The sequence below is a fragment of the Rhinatrema bivittatum genome, chromosome 4, assembly GCF_901001135.1.
Source record: "Rhinatrema bivittatum chromosome 4, aRhiBiv1.1, whole genome shotgun sequence".
NCBI classification, from domain to species: Eukaryota; Metazoa; Chordata; class Amphibia; order Gymnophiona; family Rhinatrematidae; genus Rhinatrema; species Rhinatrema bivittatum.
The window spans coordinates 225,777,586-225,799,013 of record NC_042618.1 but is presented as its reverse complement, the minus strand read 5'-3'; the positions used below and the strand labels follow the sequence as shown (position 1 = coordinate 225,799,013).

General features: G+C 44.0%; 1 protein-coding gene across 8 annotated transcripts in view; it reads right to left on the bottom strand.

Annotated features, from left to right (window-relative positions):
- Positions 1 to 21,428, bottom strand: part of TBXAS1 (thromboxane A synthase 1) — a 396,138-nt gene that overhangs the window by 205,645 nt on the left and 169,065 nt on the right. For all 8 annotated transcript variants that reach the window (XM_029599777.1, XM_029599780.1, XM_029599776.1 and 5 more), the window contains exon 5: positions 6,569 to 6,665. In XM_029599777.1, the coding sequence (XP_029455637.1) occupies positions 6,569 to 6,665 (97 nt within the window). The remainder of the gene's footprint in view (positions 1 to 6,568; positions 6,666 to 21,428) is intronic.

Here is a 21,428-nt window from a genome sequence, read left to right as displayed (position 1 = left end):
AGATAACAGTACTCTGTGTTCAAGATCCCAAAAATCACTTGTCCCTGGGGGCTCCTCATTCTGCTCTCACGTGGGAAATCTGGGTTCAAGTTAAATTTCGAATCTTTGGTGCTAAAGGACTAAGCCATAGTCCACGCCATTAGTTAAACCTGATATATTTGGCCTTGTGTGGGTGGGGGTAGTGGGGGGGGACTAAAGAGTATCAGAATGAACAACCTGCTTGTTTCTCCCTCCCTTGTACAGGGGACACAGAGTTCAGAGTGTGATGATGGTTATTACAAAGGGAAACAGAAAAGTAGAGCAGGAGAATCCGTGCTGATAGGAGAGATCTCAGATAATGCTATATGCAGCGCCTCTGTTTAATCACCGCAGTATTAATTCTGGGGATTAAACCAACCATGGCCCTCTGGGCACGCTCAACACATTAAGCTAAAGTCGTTCCATATGGTCTCCCGAATCCCACAGCCAGTAGCTGGCAAATAAACATTTACAGATTAAGGTCATTCTCCTTAACAATTTTCTGGCCAATGGGAACAAACGGTCAGTAATTTTAATAAAGGTTCGCAGGGTAGCGTTAGGAAGTAGAGAGGCGAGAGAGTGTGAGAGAAGAGGGTCATAGAATTAAGAAAGTACGGTTATTTCAATTATATTAACGATGTTTCATGTTCTTTTTTTTTTGTTTTTATTGCTGGAAGCCTTTAAATAACTGGTCTATGTTTGTCTTGCCATAAAAAAATGAAACAGGCTTGAGCCCTATTTTTTTTTTTTTTTTTTTAACACTACCCAGCAAAAAAAGTATGTGCAACTCATGACCTTTAGCTAGCATGGAAGTACTGCAAATCACCGTCCATCTCTTCAGCGTCTTCAAAATTATAGCAAAAGATGTCCCTCATCACTTTTTACCTTCTCTCTGTCATTAAAGAGTGCAGCGTGGTTGCTTTTGAGCGGTATGTTCCAGTTACCCTGACCACAGTTTTTTGGTTGGTAAGGTCCAGGTAATCTAAGGAGGCTCACAGGACAGCATGAGAGGGGAGAGCTGCTATTAGAGAGGGAAGAAGTTGTTGGAGACGATTTTCTCATCTTTGTGCTGAATGTCAATAAATACTTTAATTAAAAAAATAAGTTGCTGGAGAGGAATGTGGCAGAAGCCGAGAGAGAGAGAGAAACCCCTGATTATTTAAGTTTTTGGAAGGCCTGTGAAGGTGTTTGAAGGGATTTTTGTTTAATTGGACTATACTGCTACCGAGTGTTTAAACTGCACATGCTTTTTTTGTGCTGAGCTTTGCTGCGATTCTAAGGAGGACGCACTGCTGAAGGATATTCTGTATATGCTAATGTGCAGGCTCTGTGACTGTATCCTGGTTATGTCAGGCACAAGGTCGTTGCAAGGGCATTAGGCACCCCCTAAGCCATGGGTCTGCAACCTGTGACTCCTGAGCCACATGTGGCTCTTTGAAGACCTGAATGTGGTTCTGTCATGGAAGTGCAGGTCACAGTGGCATGGGCTGAAGAGAAAAACCAGCTGGGAGAATGATTACTATGCATGGGAGGAAAGAGAAAAAAAAAAGAGAAGGTGTAGGTTGCTGGGGATGAGGGGGAAAGAGAAATCAGTTTACATGAGTGTCCCGGTTTTACAACAGTGCTGTGACTCTGAGAATATTTTGAACAAAAGAAAACCAAAAAGTGAAATGGCTCTCCTATTTTGAAAGGCTGCAGACCCCCGCCATAGGCAAAGCTTCAGCCTTGAGACCCCCTTAGGCCACTCCCTGCCTCTGCGATTTTGATAGATTTCAACAATCACGATGATCCCTCCACCATCATTCCTCCCAGAATAATCCTGTAAAAAAAAACCTAAATTGACATAGGGAGGGCAATTTTTAAAAGCCGTTTACATAGTAATTACACATTTAGCCGGGTAAAAGGCCTTTTTGAAAATTACCTTCCCTAAAAGCGTGCACAACTCAAAGGGGATGTATGCTCATACCATATTAGGGAGCAGAATGGCTCCTCCTTGATGGTCTCCAGGCTCACCTCCTCCCATCCTGTTCTCGGCAGCTGCTACTCTGCCTCCTGAGATTCCTGACCAATAGCCTCGGCCAGCAGAGCCCTGTGTGCTCATGCATAGAAGACCCTATTGCTGTCCCAAGACTGCTGCACTCTACGTAGTCTCCTAGCATGATCAGGCATAAAGAAAATTTAGTAAGGTTGACTATAAGCAGAGGTTAAGTACAACTGCGAGGACTTTTGTACAATGATCAGAAGAGTTATTTAGAAATAAGATCACTCTATCTGCATTCTTGCTGGCTCTGGTCTTTTAGGATCGATTGCTGCATTAAATCAGAGGAAGATCTGGACTTCAGAACAGAGTATACCCTAGCATTATTGGACTTCATGGTACAGCAAAACTGAACGGAGAGAACCACCACCTGAGTTTCACAGACCCTCCAGGGCTGCCCATGGGACATAGGCCCACTGCGATAAGAGTCCCGGTGACATGTTTCATGCCTTGGTGCAATTTTGATCCTCCATGAAATTTTCTCCATCTGGTTTGAAACGTTAGTGTGCACCTTCCACTTAATGTACTGTAGGTGCAGCACCTGAAACACAGGTGGCAAGAATACCCAGTAACTCTCAGCTTGTGCAATTCTCTGCCAAGGCTGGAGTACCACTGTACAAGTGGACAGTAGATCCAAGCACATCACCAAACCATAAAACAAACCAGCAAGTCAAGCTGAAAGTTTAAGTAACAGGGTGCAACAACTGATACCAGAGGTCCAGCAGACCAAATGTTGCAGAAAAAATAATAAAAATAATAATAAGTTTGGGTGCACACTTGTGGGGTTCCTCACCAAAGTTGTATATCTCCAGTAGAGGGAATGTGATGGTACTTTCCAGACAAAGCCACCTCCTTGGATAAGCCTGGAATGGATTGGTCTTGGAGAGGAGCAGAGAGCATTAGTGAGACAGATTTCTAGCAGGGAACTTTCAGGGAGGAGGTAAGAGCAGACTCTCTCCTCCCAGAGAGAAAGAAATTCTTAGTGCCAATGGTCCCAAAGCAGCAGCCAACGGTGTACAAAAGGGGGTGAAGGGAAAAAGAGCCTGTGACTAACCTGCATCACACTTTCTTTCAGTCTATCTATTTGGTACAACCAGCAAGGAGGAGAAGTCTTGCTTGAAGACTGCGCTGCAAGAACCGTTTTTAGTAGCAAGGGTCTCCAGGTATTGGAGGGGCTTGTGAAAGGATTAGAGGAAATCCCAGTCTCCAAAGAATACATCCATTTGGGAATATTCTGGGAGGCAAGGAGATAACCCCCAGCAGCATCCAAGGATATTTCAGATAAAAAGACAATCATGCCACGTCACTCTACAAACAGTGCTTACTCCTTGAAGAGGATCTAAGTCAGTGAGCAAATCCCTAAAGGTACACTGGCTTTATCTCCAGCAAAATGTACTGTGTGTGAGATTCTTTCTACTGAAGAACAGGTCAATACAGTAAAGTGCGGCCGCGGTTACCCTGCTCCTAACCCGCTTTCTACTCACTTTTCGGCCGCGTTAGTCCAACCCGCGATACACTATCCCCTTTAACCCATTTTTACCGCCTCTTTAAATCACCGGGTAACCCCTTCCGCCCGCGGCATGTATATTAGATGTAAACGATCAAATTAGCTATTCCCTCCCATACAGTAACGCGCGCCCCGACTATCGCTTTTTTACCCTGCCGTTTTGCCGCGCGTTTAACCTGCTAACTTACCGCCTACCCTTACCCCTGCGTTAGAGACAGGGGTAAGGGTAGGCGGCAAACTTTCCCCCAGCACCCGCTCACCTGCCCTGGCCGCGTCCATGGGTGCTGGTCTCCGGGGCAGCCCCAGTCCTCTCTCCCCTCCTCCCGAAGCAACGAAAGCGGAAAAAAGCGAAAAAAAAAAGTAGCAACGAAGCGACTTACTTTTCTTGCAGCCCTCCTCTGGAGACGGACATCAGCAGAGACAGACCGCGGCTCCCCTGCCTCCCGGAGGCAGCTGCCCGCGAAGATGGATGCCTGCACAGGCAAAAGCGGCCCCTGTGCGTGCAATTGGGCCGCTCAAGGCGTGAAGTCACAACATTTGGCGTCACGGCATGTGACGTCACGTCTTGAGCGGCCAATTGCACTCACAGGGGCCTCTTGTGAGTGCAATTGGCCGCTCCTCTCTCCCCCCTTCCCTGCGCCTTGCTTCGGGAGGAGGGGAGAGAGGACTGGCAATCCCGAGCATAGGAGAACCGTCCACTTCCTGGTACCTGTCATTTCAAATGTCATGTGAAATGACAGATACCAGCGTGTCCGTGAAGCGTTAGGCCAGCGCACCCAGGATACTGTATAGCGCTCTATACAGTATAATGGGTTGCGCGGGCCTAACCCTTCACGGACGCTTCTTGGACGTGGCTTGCATTTGCAAGCTATTTACATACAGTATAGAGCGGTAGGTGAGCCGGACTGTGCGTGCGGCAACCGCGGGTGCGCCCGGCACTAACGCAGCTCTTCCTACCACTCCTTACTGTATCGGCTTGGAAGTTTGTAGTAAAGTCTTCTCTAGAACATTTCGTTCTGAAATGTGGTATTTGATCATTGACAATAGACCCTGGTAGGGCCTTAACATTTTATTCTGCCCTGGTCTACACCCAATGAGAAAAAAATTCATCCCCGGCCCAAAATCCCCCTTTGTAAAGAATATAGGAAGTAGGGGTGCAAGGTGACTGCCAAAGCCGGTGATGTACCAGAAAAATCCCCAAGGCAAAAAAACCAAAAATCCCCGAACCACCCAGCCCCCACTTACCCCTTCCATGGGGGTTCTGGTGAGTAAAAGGAGCAGGAGAGATGCCCACTCACCTCCTGCCCTACCAACATCCCTTAAAAATGGCACCAGTCGGTTGTGAGACCAGCACCATAGTGATGTCAAAATGGCACCAGCCGGACTCAGGGAAATTTTGAGGCGGCCTAGGTTTGTGCCCGGGAAAGCCACAGGTCAGGCCCAGGGCAGCTTTGCACGGCAATCTTCTTTTCTTAGTTGGTGGTGCCCTCGCACCACTATGCACTACAGATGATATGCACCCGATAGGAAGGGGCCGATACACACCAAGTTAAAAAAAAAAACAAAAAGAGTGCTTTTATTTAAAAAGCAGAAAGGTAAGAGTCACTGCTCATGTATGTACAATTGGCTTCTACTTTCTCAAGATTATATACATCTATCACTCAACCATTCCTAGCTTCCTCTCCTTTATTAGAGGTTACTATTGTTGATGTGTGTATAATTGCATCACCTGGCCCTCAGTCATGACCTCTCAGTGACGTACGGGAGTAATTGGGTTCACCAATGTAATTCTTGACTGGCATCCTTAACCCAGTCCTGGATGATGGTAATCTGACCTCATCTTAAGTATGCATAATTCCCTTCAAATTGGCTATAGCAGTAGTATTTGGATAAATGGTACTGCCAGGTCTCATAGGGTGGGATCCAACCCACATAATGCCTGCTGTGGAAGTGTACCTAACCAAACTCATGTAAATCGGTGTGAGACTGGGTTTTTGCTTTGCCGCCAGGTTTCTCTCCTCTGAGAATATAAATCCTAGCTGTGTGCCGTTTCAGAAGGGTGGATACAGAAATAGAAATTAGTATGTATTTTACTGCTTTGCCAGTCACATCAGAGAAAAATGACATAAAGAGATCTGACCATATTATAGGATCATTGTATAAAGAGAATTATGTACTCAAGTCATATTATAGACTGAGTGTATGAAGGGAAAGCACATCAAGTTATGTGATAGAACCAGTATTTCTTTATTTAGGCGTTTAAATACCGTCGTTCCAGAATCAGATCACAACGGTTTACAATATCAGCCTACGGTTGCTTGGTCAACATTCTCATTCTGATCAATGCTCATACGTTTTCTAGCATATATATATTTTCTAGGTAGATTTTATCCATAATCTAGTTCATCTCAACAGTAAATGCGTATTCCAGGTCGATACATCAACATTAATTGGGGTGCTTTGAAGCAGAATTATAACCTAAGATTTCCATTACATTATCCTTCATGTTTATTTATTTATTTAATTTATTTAAAAATTCTTCTATACCGTCATTAAGTTAGTTCACCATCACAACGGTTTACATACAGGCACAAAAATAAAAATATGATTGGTATAGTTGTATACATTATCTTACTGCTCAGTACATGAATTACACTCAGCCATACACAAAGAGAAGCTTTAACTAAGAAAGCAAGTACTAGCAGAAAGCGGGCCCCAGACTCAAACAGCTGCTAGCCAATTCAATATATTCAGCTCTGATATGGAGTGAACTGCTCAGTTCCGGCCTGTAGCACAGGGAGTTACTGGATGAGGCATAAAAAGTTCCTGTGCTGGTGGTATCTCCAGTTGCTAAGACCCTCTTCCCTTCCCCCCTCCCAGTTCCCAGCTGGCTGAAACAGATTCATGAGATTTCTCTCATTCTGATCATTTGACCTTGATTGGGAGGTATGCAAACAAGGCTTACTGGGTGATGAAAAGCTAAGTTCACACAAACTAGTACTCACCATTCTGTTTGTGAAGTTACTGAAATCCTTCACCAAGACTTGTTTGATAGCCTCAGGTTCAGCCACTAGAATGGTCATCTGCCGGCCCATATAATACCTGAAAACAAATAAGACAGAGACTGTTTAAAATAAATAAATAAATAAACTAAACTAATGGGAGTTGCCCAGGGTAAACTACCCTTAAAAAGAACAGGGTTAAATTCTGGGATCAGGTTTTTGTTCATTGGGCTGGCCAGAACTGGAGATGCTGCAGAGGTAGTGTTTGCAGTTAGGGTTGCCAACTATCTGGATTTTTCTCCAGACAGTATGGATATTTCAGATGTCCGGAAGCTCGGAGGGGAGCTAAAATGTCCAAAAAACATCTGGATTTTAACTCACCAATCCAGCTGCAGTCCACCCATCCTGAAAACCTCCTCCTGTCCAGTGCCAGTGCCTCCAATTAAGTGAACACAGTCCCTACTGCCAAGGTCGGCATGGCACCTCTTCTCTAACTCCTGCGGCACATGGTTCAAACATCAGCTGTTTGAACTGCTGGGGCCTCCATTGTCTGCACACTTCAAACAGCTGATGTTTGACCTGCGTGCCAGGAGTGACAGAAGAAGCACCGTGCTGACCTTGGCAGTAGGGGGGGGGGGGGGGGGGGGGGGGGAGTGCCATTGAAAGAGCCCACCTGAGGCCACCGCAGAGTGGCAGCATCCAGCAGGCCGTGAGCAGAGCGCATCCCACTCATGGCAGAAGACATGAAGAGAGCGGCCAGATAGCCACAGGCGGAGTTCATCCTGCCTGGAGCTGAAGATAGAGAGGTCCAGAATGACCGCATGTGAGCCTATGTGATTTGAGAGAGGAAGGGTGTGTGTATGTGTGGAATCAGATTGGGAGTGTGTGTGTGTGTGTGTATGGGGGAGTGTATATGTATGTGAGTAAGACACTGGAAGCATGTGTGTGAAAGAGGGAGAATGTATGCAGGGGTGTGTATGTGTGAGAGAGAAAAATGGAGTGAGCCTGTGAGCAGGGGTGTAAGCGTGTATGCAAAAGAGAGAGGAAGCCTGTGAGAAGAGGGGTTGTGCACAAGAGAAAGGAGCAAGCCTATATAATGGGATATGTGTGTGTGAGAGAGAGAGAGCCTGTGTGAGGGAGAGAGGAACTGAAGTTCGCTGGGGGGGGGGGGGGCGCGGGGGAGAATGGAGGAGTGAATCTTGGTGAGTGCCAAAGGACGTATCCGCCCCAAGTGCCAAATACTTTAGGTACACCACTGGCAGTTCACTTCATTGAAGGCACCGGTGCTGAGTGGGAGGAGTTGCAGCCTGGATAAAAAAGTGCCTCAGAAGCAGCAGGCCGGCAGGGAGATCAAACTAACTCTACTGGCAGAAGAAGATGCACGCCGTGAGTGGAGAACCAGCAGGCAGTCCAAGTCCTGCCAGCCAAATGTATGAGCAGAGAAGGAAGCCTGAGTGTGTGAGAGAGAGCAAGATAGTGAGTATGAGAGTGAACCAGTAAGTGTGAAAGAGCCTTTGTGTTTGGGGGGGGGGGGGGGGGGGAGGTGAGTCAATGAGTGTGATAGCCTGTGTGTGTATGAGGGAAAGGGGGTTGTATGTGTGAGAGCCTGTGTATGGAGAGAGAGCCAGTGAATATGAAAGATCCTGTGTGTGGGTAGAGGGAGGGGGAAGACAGCCTGTGTGTGTGTTTGAGAGTGAGAGAAAGCCAGTGAGTATGAGCCTTCATAGCTGTGTATGTGAGCAGGAGAGAGAGCCTTGAGTGTGAGAGAGCCTGTATGTGTGTTTATGTGATGGGGAGTGAGTCATTGAGTATGAGAGAGCCTGTGTGTCTTTATGAGGGAGAAAAAGTGTATATGAAGGAGACAGAATCAGTATGAGAGAGAGGGACAGTCTGTAATTGTGAGAGAGGAGGAATGTGCATGACAGTCAACATGTGTGAGAGAAAAAATGAATATATATGTTAGGGAGAGAGGATAAAGTGTGCACCCTCCCTCTCCCCCACTAATTCACAGCAATCTCACGATGGCTGGAAATCAAAATGTTCCCAGGTATGGAGAGATGGGGTTAGTTTTTATCCCTATTTGTTTTAACTATTGGACTTTATTTGATGTGTCTGCTATTCTGACATTTTATTGATGTTTGGTACATTTTTAAACTTTTTAAAATGAGTTAATTATCGGATGTTAGTTCATTCAATTATTTTGAAATATGTATTCTTTTTATTTGTATGGTTTCACTATTATGATTTTTATATTTCTTGATTTTGTTTGATGTTTTATGATGAATAAAGATGTTTATTTTTTCCATTTTTGGCTTGTTGCAGTTTCCAGTTCATTTTTTTGTCTGCATGTTTCTATTTATATATTATGGTCTCTTTATTCTGCTTTTGGTGGTCTGTATTCTGCATGTGTGACCTAAGTGAGGTATTGTTCTGGCATGTAGTTTCTATAGCAGATTGGCTTGTTTTGCTCTCCTAATAAAAGGTGTATAGATGTTTAAGGGTCTGGTATATTTGCAGTGTTGCCTTTTTCTGAGGTAGGGCTTTTATTTTTTGAATGCTGGTTGTTAATGTGGCTCTGGTTTGGGAGATGCACTATATTGTAATTGTAATTCAGCCTACACCCAACACACGTTACAATAGGCCTAATACCTTATGGGTTCCAATTGTCTTTTTGTGGCACCACAGCAGTGCATGGAAATCGGTGTGAGACTGCCCAGACCTGTGGCATCCTTGCACCAGTCCTGGGATGGCAGTGGTGTGATATAAAGTAAAAAAAAAAAAAAAAAAGTTTTCCTAATGGTTGGGGTGACAGTTATTAATTAATTGTAGTTTTCCTGATTGTTCTAATGGAATGCTATTGGTATTTTTATATATTTGGGATCATTTGGTTGCACCTTTCTTTGTGCATGGTTTTCTAGTAATGAGGCAAGTAAGTTTTTTTTTTTAAATAAATAGCCGTGTGTAAGGACAAAAGTGAAAAGTTGTAAGTTGGAAACCCTAGTTCGCAACCCCCACAGGGCGCAGAAAGGATCCTCAGTCAATGCTCAATTCTGCCACCTACTGACCAGATTCAGCATTGGAATCCAACAGAGGCCTGCTCCAACTACCCTAGAAGCACAAAGGAATGGGAGGAATCTTCTGGACCAAGAAAAATACAATGATAAAAGAAAGAATGGTAAGTGAGGAAAATAAGATCTTAAGCTTACACACCATGGGGGAGTCAAAAACACTTATTGCAGTAATATAGTATAAGGATTCTACATTTCTTCCTATTAAATGAAAAACCAGGTGTAGTTTTTTAGTTCGACAGAGAATCTTGAAAATTGAACATAAAAGCCATAAACTCTAAGCCAAGGACTCTACCAGTGGATTAAAGCGACATCGCCCTTCAGCAGAGGCATTTTACTGGTGGAATTATTCTGCACTTGCATGGGAGATCTGGGCAGGAATCCTATTTACTTCAGCAGAGCTTCTTATTTTTCTCTCAGTCTATTACTGTATGCTATCACACAAAGAAGCAATACACTTGGCCATCGAATTGCTTAAACTGACGGTACAATGTTGCCTGTTGAAATTCTGGCAAAACATTTTGGGGCAGGGGAGGGAAGGAGGGTAAGAGCAGTTTCCTTCTGCTCCTTTGGACTTTCAGTTCCATTGTAACCAGGAGCAGGCATTTGCAACTGCCTATGGTCTTTTTGCCTTGTTTTATATCCCTTTCCAACTTACCTAGCATGCTCATCGCGGCAACAGCCCTGGAGCAGGGCTCACATTCCAGAGCTGCTTGTGAAACCCTGCAATCGTGAGTCCTAAATCCATCTACTAGATGTCACCATTGCACAATAACTGGGGAATCTCCCCCCACACTCCCCAGGGCTGTGAACGCTGCTCCTGCAACATCCCCAGTCATAGGTGGCCATTTTCCCTTTTCTACTGACCTCCATCTTCAACAGCTTTCTCTATGGATGGCATGCCTGGGTGGCTCTAGAAGCCATCACTGGACCAAGGGCTGAAAGAGCATATCTTCCAGGTTTCACCCTCCCCAGCATCATTCATACTGTGGCAGGGACTGCCACCTCCAAGGCACACCCAGTCCTTAGCTAGCCCTGAAGTCAAAACACCCAAGCCACAGTACACAGCACGGCAGCCTGAACTACAGGGCCAGCCTCAGACTGGATAGTTTAGGGTGGGAGTAGAAGACATGGGCTGAGGAACGATAGGAGGCTCACATTCATGGTCATACTGTTTACAGTACAAGCTGCTGTCTGATTTACTGCAACTGTTTCCCTTTGCTTTCTGAACAATAACTTGACAAATAAAATGAAAAAAAAAAATTCAAGGCTCATAAGCGTTTTATATAACTTCAAATGTTTTCTAAAACATCTGATGGATTCACAAAATTCAAAACATTTCTTGAGTTCTCCCAATTTCACTGTCTGTCCACCTCATGTATAGTTTCAATGACCATCATATACAATCTTTTATTGGGCACATCCTCAAATATACTTTCAGGAAGGTTCCTTATTTGGTCTTTTAGCACTTTAAACACTGCTGTGAAATTATCATACAGCAATGTACCTACCCGCATCTGACTAATCAATTGCCATCGCTGTTGAAAAGGTCAGGGCTCAGGATTGCAGCTCTCTGGTAGCAAATTACATCACAAGGCATTGCAGCAATGACATTTAAACTAAAGCAACCCAAACCAGCATCTGCTGTAAGCTAAACATCTCAGGATAAAATAATATTACTCATAAGCAGCATATATAGTGATGTAAGAAGCCTCTGGACCCTTACCAGACTCTACACTATGCCTCTTCCAATGGAGGACATACGGAGTAGCAAAGGTGTATTGCGTGGGCTGAACCATTTTCTCTGGTCTTCTCTATAGGAATGGCCTCAATGGTTCAGTGTGTTTTAGGCAGCGGTCTAAGAGAAGATTCTTGGCAGTAGGGTGCCGGGAGCTGGAGAAGGAGGCCCGCCTCCTCTTTCCCTGCCTGCCGTGGCTTGAAGGTGGTGCCTCTCTCACTTGGACCGCTGTCTAAAACACGCTGTCTAAACCACTGGACCACTGAGGCCACTCAAATAGGGAAGACCAGAGAAAATGGGTCAGCCCACTCAACAGCACTTTTGCAGATTCCAGTATGCCCCTCCATGGTGGTACGTATGTCCTGGGGTGCTACACTTGGCAGCCCTATTGTAACTGTTTCTTCCTGTTTTTTCCATAAATCTGAAGGAGGAAATCTTTGCACTTCTGGATTAGTTTGCATAAGGGGAGAAAACCTTTGGTCAGTGCTCCATTCTGAACAAAGACTTCAGACAGCGAAGAAGGAACTGGCAGTTTAACACTGTACCATCTGGAGAGGCAAAAGAGGAGGTGGTCAGCTAAACCAACGGATGTAGGGAGAGGTCATCCAGGTGTTAATCTAGAAGGGAGGAGAAAGGAGACGTTACTCACCCAGAGAAGTCAGTAGAGTGTGTGCCATGCTGTTTCAGCATGGATAGGAAAGGAGAGAGGAGCAGAGACCCAAGCACTGGATTCAAGATAAACAGGGAATCCCCAGGAAGGAAGAAATCAAAAATCTTTCCTGGGGGAACCCTACTTTCAGAAGGAAAGAGACAGGATCCATGGAAGGGTACAGAGAAGAAACAGAAGCCCCCTTCTCTTCTGTAAAAGTGATTTACGGATGCCACATCAAATACACCTGATGCAAGTGATCTATGTTGAACAAGATTTTCAGTAAATAAGTTTATTTTGGAATCCCGCTACTGTGTGATGGAAAGAGCACAGTCAAACATGTGCAGCCCTGAAGCAAAAGCTTGTCTGTTAGATGTAGGAATTCCTGTCACATTCAAATATCTCAAAAGCATAACTAGTTTACAAGAAGCAAACATTTTTCAGTGGAAAGAAAGTTTTAGACGTGGGGTGACAAGTTATAGGATCATAAGGGCCATTTAAGACAAAATGTTTTACTCACTGGGTCACACACCTCCCTCCCACAGACCTTCTCTGTCTCCTCCTCTTTGGCAGGCACTCTCTCTCCTCTCCCGCTGTGGACCTTCTGGCCTCATCTCTCCCAGACTCTCTCTCCCCCCTGTCCTCCTCACCCCCTTTCATGGAGCTTCGCACTTATAAAGTGGAGCAAATCTAGAAGGCAACAGTGGGCTGTAAAGACATGCGAGCTGGACTGAGGTAACACACGCTTCCAAGCCCTGCCCCTCCTGGCTTCCTTGTGGGAGGGTGTGGCCTCAGAGCATAGGCTAGCTCAATCCCTGGATCTGGCCTCCTTCACACTCTGCCCCCACCACCACTGGGATCAGTGACTTGGCAGAGGAAGACCATTGAAAACGGCATGTAACTTGACAGGCCATGTGCTTTGACACCCATGTTCTAGAACAAGAAGTCATCGTGTGAGTTCAAAAGGGGGTAGATTTAGGCAAAACAGACGATATTTCTTCACAAAAAGGGGTGGTGGATGCATGGAGTACAGCAATACCAGTATGGCCACCATTTATAACAAAATTATTTAAAAAATCCAACCAAAACTGATTGATATCAATTTTCTATTTAGATTGTGGCAGCATACAGGTAGCACAGGCAGCTTTTCCAGCCTAGCATTTTCCCTGTCTGTCATACATGCCTTTGTTTGTATGAAAACTTTTTTTCTTAAATTGCACGTAAGACATTTATAGGCTTAATGAATCTTGGTGCATAGCCTCCAGCCCAGGACTATCACTGACTGCACTGCCAGACTGAGTACATAGGGGGGGGGGGGGATGGATGAGACATAACATAGGTTAAAAAACAGATGCCCAAGTACTTGCAAATGAAGGTTCATGGGTCCAAATCCCAGTCATGGAATTTGGACTGGGAGTACAAAGGGTCAGGATGAAATTGCTAAGTCAAAAAAAAATGAATGTAATCCCATGCACAAAGCTGAATCCCTCTCTTTCTTTCTAGGGCTATTTACTAAGCTGTGATCACAGCAATGACATTAACATTCTGTTATTGTGCAAAATCGTCAACGCTCACACAAAGTTTATTGAATTCCACTTGTGTTAAACTGTGTGTTAATGCACAATTTTTTTTTACCCAGCTGTTTCCTCCTGTGCATTTCCCAGCTCATTCGGAACCATGGCTGGGATCTGGGACCGTGAACCTTTATTCACAGCTTCTTGGGGGTTTTCCTTAATTCACAACTTCTTGGGGATTTTTCCTTTATTCACAACTTCTTGGGAATTTTTCCATTATTTTCCATCACCTCACGTTTAGTTCAGTCCCTGAAGTAACAGTCCTGGGCCAGGGGCCATGCACCTGGGCTCCTTCCAGAACCCTGCAATCATGAGCTTTGAATCCATTCACCGAGTGTTGCCCTTAAGCAAGGACCATTTATTTATTTATAGAAATTTCTATTCTGCCCACTTGCCAGAGTATGTGTTCTGGGTGGATTACAACAAAGTAAAATACAAAAGCAGTACAATTAAAGTAATCAATACAATACAAATGAAGTTAAACCATTTAAATCATAAAATCCATGACTCCTTCTTCCTTCCCCCTGGTGGGGGTCTCTCCAGCTAACCCAGGGAGTGTGGGAAGACATGACTTGAGGATCAAACAAGAGACCTTCCACAGGGCAGTACACAGTTCTTGCCACCAGGCCAGCCCAACGCACCATTTTAGCACAGTTTAAAAAACAGGCTCCTGTGCACGGTGAAGCTTATCTAATTGGGAAGGCCATGTATTAAGCATAGCTTTTTACTGGGCACATTCTAGATATCACTGCAACATTTCGCTGTATCTTTTCTTTTTTTTTTTTAAGATGTCAGTATGCTAAAGACAAAAAAAAAAAAAAATCTGACCCTGTTATCGCTCCCAGTGCACTCTACCATTAGATGTGAATATAAGAACGGCTCACTCCTGCACCAGTAGAATTTTTATAATAGCAAATGGAGGTTGAAAATCTTCCGTCCCGTTCCCCCCCCCCCCCCCCCCCCATCCTAACCATAGCCTCTTTTAATATTCCTACAAGGATGTGGCATGTTTCAGCCAGGAAAATGCCTTTAAAACCTGCTGTCTTGCGCAGGAAATGCCTGCTCTGAATCCTTCCTCCACCTGCAAAAAAAAAAATAAAATTTTGCAATGGGGAGACGTCACTGAAGCATATCCAAGAAAAGTGGAAGCCTCAAGACTCCTGTACAGGTCTCTTTCTCCTCAGTACAGTCAAATGTATGGAAGGGGGAAGAGTTTTCTCTTATGAAAATAGACTTAAGGTCACTCCGGCTTTGCTTAATTATTAGGAGCTGGTAAATTGATTTGTCACAAAGCGCCACCCACGTTTGGCTCTCTGGAGAGGCCCTTTCTTAACACCGTGTGCTGAGTGACTAGAACAGTGACAGATCCGGGTGGCGGCTGCTGAAGCGAGGGGGGAGAAGGCAGCGGAGACAGCCCCGGCCTTAGCAATCACATTCTGGAGATATGAATATAACCACTAATCCTCTTGAAAGAGCAAACACCCAGGAACTCCAGGGAAAAATTATTTCTGCTAGGTTTAAACAGAACGTCGAAAAGCTTCCCCCTTCCAGTACACTCAGCCAAAAGAGAGCCCGTCGGCATTTATCCAGGGGAAAAAATTCATTTCACATATCTAGCATTTCTCTGGAACCTCCGCTATTTTCTTTACAAGGGAAAAGAGATTGAGTTTTGCGTGTGTCTCCCAGCATTTTCTGCAGCTAATAGTTTATTTCAAGTACTAAGATTTCCAGTGAAATCAGATACCCAGCAAAATTCCTGAGACATTTCCAGCTTATCTTTGAAAGTTCTTGGAGCACATGAGAAAGTGCAGGCAAAGAGAGGTGGGTAGCAGAGAAAAATGGGGAATAAAAAAAAAAGAGATGAGTATTATCAACATACTTAGCACGTATGGAAGTTATTAACATGTTCCCACACCCTCTGTCCCAAAGAGCTGAAAGGTAGGAAATACTTATTACCCAATTAATCGTGGGTAGACTAGGCACAGAGAAGCCTTGTCTGTGGAAGAGCTGAGATTACACAATACATTTCTCAAAGCAGATGCTCATGCTAATTACGGAAATAACAATTAGGTAATATTTACAAATAACAGTACTTACCAGTGTCGTAGCCAGAACTGGAGGCATAAAGTTTATATGGGTGTGCACCGTGGCCAGCCCTCTTCTTCTGCCTCTTACCCCCATCCTCTGCAGATCTTCCCAAAGATGTCATCCCCAGTCACTCCTGCCCTGCCCGTACTGTTTCTCAAAAACAACAGCAGTCAACCCGAGACCAGCGTCATTTTCAAATTTTTCCATATGACAAAATGGCACCAGCTTTCCTACGAAGCTGGCGCCATCTTGTCACAGAGTAAAAAATCTCCCAGTGCAGGAGTAACTGTGGAGCTCCCCTGTCCTGTGAATAAGCCTCCCCGCAGTGGACGGCATAAGAAGTGTGCAGGTGGCCACAAGACTGGGGTGGGGGGGGTGGCTGGGGAGCCTGAGCAAAAAGTGAGGGAGTACAAGCCACCAGGGTCTACCCGTGGCTAGGCCACTGAGCAGTTACTTTGGTTGATCTCAGGTCTGTCTTGTTAGCTTGACTCCTAGATTGTGCAAACTGTTAGATAGATTCATCAATTTTAGAGCTACCACACTGTGCACTACATTAGTGCTTCACAAAGGTATTGTATTAAAGTTTTCGGGGAGGGGGAGAGAGAGAGACAGAGACAGACTCACTTTATAAGGCTTTCATAGTAGTCAACTATTTATATCCGTATTGGAGGGCCAGCTAGTAACTCGAGGTGAAGTTTTGGCGGTGGTCTAGGGTTTTGGGGCCTGTTTTACATGCACAGTGAGACCTACAAACAGCAAAGTGCACATCAGTAAAGATTTGACATGATTTGGAGTGAGGAAAGTCACAGAAAGATGAGATTGCTACAATGTTCTCTCGGCCTACCTTGATGCCATTTCAGGCATATCGCACAGCTTGACGCCAGGAAAAAAGGTGAAGTTATTTCCGGTGTTAAACATGGTATCGCACGCTGCAATAATGCCCCTCATTTTCATTGGTCCCGCCCAACAGCCTCCCCAATCCCACCCCTTTGAATAAATTTGAAAAATTTGCATTCGCGCCGCGTGATGTGATATTTATTGCCCTAATGCCCACGATAACGCCATAATGAATTTTGATGAATGATCCTGTGTGTGTCTAATAGAGGATAATTTTTTAAAGACAATTACATAGGTAAACAAAAGCATTTTTTGCCATATAAATCGGTCATCTGAAAAGTGCTCCCCTTGCATGCGGATAGCAGCACATGTATTGTTCCAGATCCCTCACACTTTTATCCACAATAAGAGGAGGTGTGTTTTGCTTAGGGGAGAAAATAATGCACGTAGATTGCATTTTCAGCTGGTCATGTATTATTTTCCATTCAAGTTGGGAAAACTCAGGAGCAAAATGTCCACGGGTACTCTGTACTAACGGTAAGTTTCCACGCAAACGTACCTGCGGACTTTGTCCCAAAATGCAGTTTGAAACCAGCCCTGATACTGTTGGACCAGTGTGAGCCTGAATAAACCAGAAAAGGTCTCCCAATCTCTTTGATACAAATGCTCTCAGGTGGGTTATTATTTGTAAGGGAGAACTCGCACGAACACACAAATATCTGATATTCTTCCTTGAGAAGGAAGTCATTTACAAGACCTAATCGAAAAAAATAATAACAAAAGCATCAATTGCTTGGCTCTTTAGATGCCTTTCTGCCTCTTGAGGTTGATATTCGGTGCCGCCTAGCTGGTTAAGTTCAGACTTGGCCGGCTAAGAGTTGCCGGGAAACTACAGACCGGTTAGCCTGACTTCAGTGCCAGGAAAAATAGTGGAAAGTGTTCTAAACATCAAAATCACAGAACATATAGAAAGACATGGTTTAATGGAACAAAGTCAGCATGGTTTAATGGAACAAAGTCAGCATGGCTTTACCCAGGGCAAGTCTTGCCTCACAAATCTGCTTCACTTTTTTGGAGTTAATAAACATGTGGATAAAGGTGAACCAGTAGATATAGTATACTTGGATTTTCAGAAGGCGTTTGACAAAGTTCCTCATGAGAGGCTTCTAGGAAAAGTAAAAAGTTATGGGATAGGTGGCGATGTCCTTTCGTGGATTGCAAACTGGCTAAAAGACAGGAAACAGAGAGTAGGATTGAATGGGCAATTTTCTCAGTGGAAGGGAGTGGACAGTGGAGTGCCTCAGGGATCTGTATTGGGACCCTTACTGTTCAATATATTTATAAATGATCTGGAAAGAAATACGACGAGTGAGATAATCAAATTTGCAGATGACACAAAATTGTTCAGAGTAGTTAAATCACAAGCAGATTGTGATAAATTGCAGGAAGACCTTGTGAGACTGGAAAATTGGGCATCCAAATGACAGATGAAATTTAATGTGGATAAGTGCAAGGTGATGCATATAGGGAAAAATAACCCATGCTATAATTACACAATGTTGGGTTCCATATTAGGTGCTACAACCCAAGAAAGAGATCTAGGTGTCATAGTGGATAACACATTGAAATCGTCGGTGCAGTGTGCTGCGGCAGTCAAAAAAGCAAACAGAATGTTGGGAATTATTAGGAAAGGAATGGTGAATAAAACGGAAAATGTCATAATGCCTCTGTATCGCTCCATGGTGAGACCGCACCTTGAATACTGTGTACAATTCTGGTCGCCGCATCTCAAAAAAGATATAATTGTGATGGAGAAGGTACAGAGAAGGGCTACCAAAATGATAAGGGGAATGGAACAACTCCCCTATGAGGAAAGACTAAAGAGGTTAGGACTTTTTAGCTTGGAGAAGAGACGACTGAGGGGGGATATGATAGAGGTGTTTAAAATCATGAGAGGTCTAGAACGGGTAGATGTGAATCGGTTATTTACTCTTTTGGATAGTAGAAAGACTAGGGGGCACTCCATGAAGTTAGCATGGGGCACATTTAAAACTAATCGGAGAAAGTTCTTTTTTACTCAACGCACAATTAAACTCTGGAATTTGTTGCCAGAGAATGTGGTTCGTGCAGTTAGTATAGCTGTGTTTAAAAAAGGATTGGATAAGTTCTTGGAGGAGAAGTCCATTACCTGCTATTAAGTTCACTTAGAGAATAGCCACTGCCATTAGCAATGGTTACATGGAATAGACTTAGTTTTTGGGTACTTGCCAGGTTCTTATGGCTTGGATTGGCCACTGTTGGAAACAGGATGCTGGGCTTGATGGACCCTTGGTCTGACCCAGTATGGCATTTTCTTATGTTCTTATATTCATCTACACTAAGTGACCACCACTTAGCCGGCAGTTTATCCAGCTGAACAGTTAGCTGGATAAGTGAGGGGTGGGATGGGGCTGTTCTGGGGTGGAGCTACTTATCTGGATAACTTAGCTGCATAAGAGCCAATTTTCAGCCTTATCCAGCTTAGTTAGCCAGATAAAAGTTTAGGACTGCTATTCAACTGCCCTAAAGTTAGCCAGGTAAACTTGACTATCTAACTTTAAGAGAACAGAGTACATTAGCAGCACGACTATACCACTAAGTATCTCAGTCAAGTTAGCCAGAGAAGTTTATCCAGATAACATAGGCAGCTGGAATTGTGGCTGAATATGGACCTCTTTATTTCTATGTCATCTTTCTTTTTTTGTTCTATTATATTTCTTATATATTCACACTTTGTGGGCTAACAGGTATGCATCTTGTTTTACTTCAAAATTCACCTTCCCTGATTCTGTTTCTGCAATATTTGTTTTCATGTTGGGGTGAGATGCCTCTAAGGTGTTTCAATGAGAGTCAATATAGCAGCAATTTAGTTTACTTAAGGCTGGCTTCACTTAGATTTTTTTTCCCCCCATAGACATAGAATGAGAGAAAAGCATCAGTGTACCAGGCCCTTAGTTTTGTAGCAGCAGAGGTGTAGCCTCTGTGGCCCACCCACCTAGGACCGGTGGACCTCTCTGCACAGAAGTTGAAGAGGCACTGCCATACTGGCATATCCAGAACTGATTTTTGGTTTCGGGGGGGGGGGGGGGGGGGGGGGGGGGGGAGTGCCAAAGTTAACATGGGTGGGAAGTAGGCATACAGGACGGAGCCCTACTAGCTGTACTCTTATCAATAATTAATGCCTTACAGAACATAAGAGCATAAGATATCCTATACTGGGTCAGACCAAGGGTCCATCAAGCTCAGTATCCTGTTTCCAACAGTGGCCAATCCAAGTCACAAGTACCCAAACATTAGATAAATCACAAGCTACTATTGCTTATTAATTACCGTAATAGCAGTTTATGGATTTTTCCTCTAGGAACTTATCCACACCTTTTTAAAACCCAGTTACACTAACTGCCATAACCACATCCTCTGGTAATGAATTCCAGAGCTTAATTATGCGCTAAGTGAAAAAGAATATTCTTCAGTTTGTTTTAAATGAGCTACTTGCTAACTTCATGGAGCGCCCCCTGGTCCTTCTGTTATCTCAGAGAGTAAATAACCGATTTACATTAACTTGTTCAAGTGCTTTCATGATTTTGTAGACTTCTATCATATCCCCCCCTCAGTCGTCTCTTCTCCAAACCGAACAGCCCTAACTTCTTTAGCCTTTCCTCATAGGGCAGCCTTCCATGCCCCTTATTTTGGACGCCCTTCTCTGCACTTTCTCTAGTGCAACTATATCTTTTGTGAGATGCGGTGACCAGAATTGCACACAGAGGCTTTATGACATCCTCCATTTTATTTGCCACGGCACATGACAATGAATTTTTTTAAGTAGTGCCCAACAGTGGTTATGAATCATGAGTGAAACTGTAAAATATTTTATCTCAAGCATTTACCAACATTAAAAATTCCTTATTAATGCATATTAATTTATATTTATTGCAGTTTATAAATACACGAGAAGAATATCACGTAAAAAGCAAAAAAAAAACAAACATCAGATCCAATCAATCTTGTAATAAAAAAAAAAAATCAATGTATATTCATGAATTCTGTTTCCAGAAAAGGCAGAGATCATCATAACTACAATAAAATAGCAATAATCAAACCAACAGGTGTAAAGCAGAACTAGGACAGTTCACATTTAACCCAACATGGAAAATATCTATATATATATATTCAAATTCTGATGTCATCTCAGCAAAACAAAATCCTTCCACTGCTAAACACTAAGGTGAATTTTAAAAGCCTGATGCATGCATTAATTAGGGGATATGCAAATATGTTGGGCTTGTGCACGCCAAGCAGATTTTAAAAGCTGCCCAGATACGCATGTAAACGCTGCTGTGCGCACATATCAAAACTTCTCAAAAAGGGGCGGGGCATGAGCCATTCTAGATTTTAACCAGAAAGTTGCACGGAAATGCTTATGCGATCGGACGCGTGCCGCGGTCCCCTGCCGCATCACTTTACTTCTGCTACGGATGGTAAATAAAAAAAAAAAAAAAAATTAACGAGCCATTTCGGAAAGGTGTAAAGGGTCTTGGGTAATGGGGGAGGGATGTACAGGCTATGAAGCCAGGAGAGTTTGGAGGACTTAGCTGGCAGCTGGGCGAACTGGGGAGGAACTGGTAAAACAGGCAATGGCCTCAGCACATGTCCCTTTTACAATTTCCCCATTTACGCAGTAGAAGTGGCTTTTGCGTACACAGGTGTGTGTCCACTTAAAATTGGGTGCACCTGTGCCCGCAGCCAGGCTATTTTATAACACGCACGCTTATACTCACATATTATAAAATTATATAACGTGTGCGCATATGCGCGTTCTTTGACCCTGGACGTGGGTCAATCAATGCCATGCACATGTGCACCCAGCGCA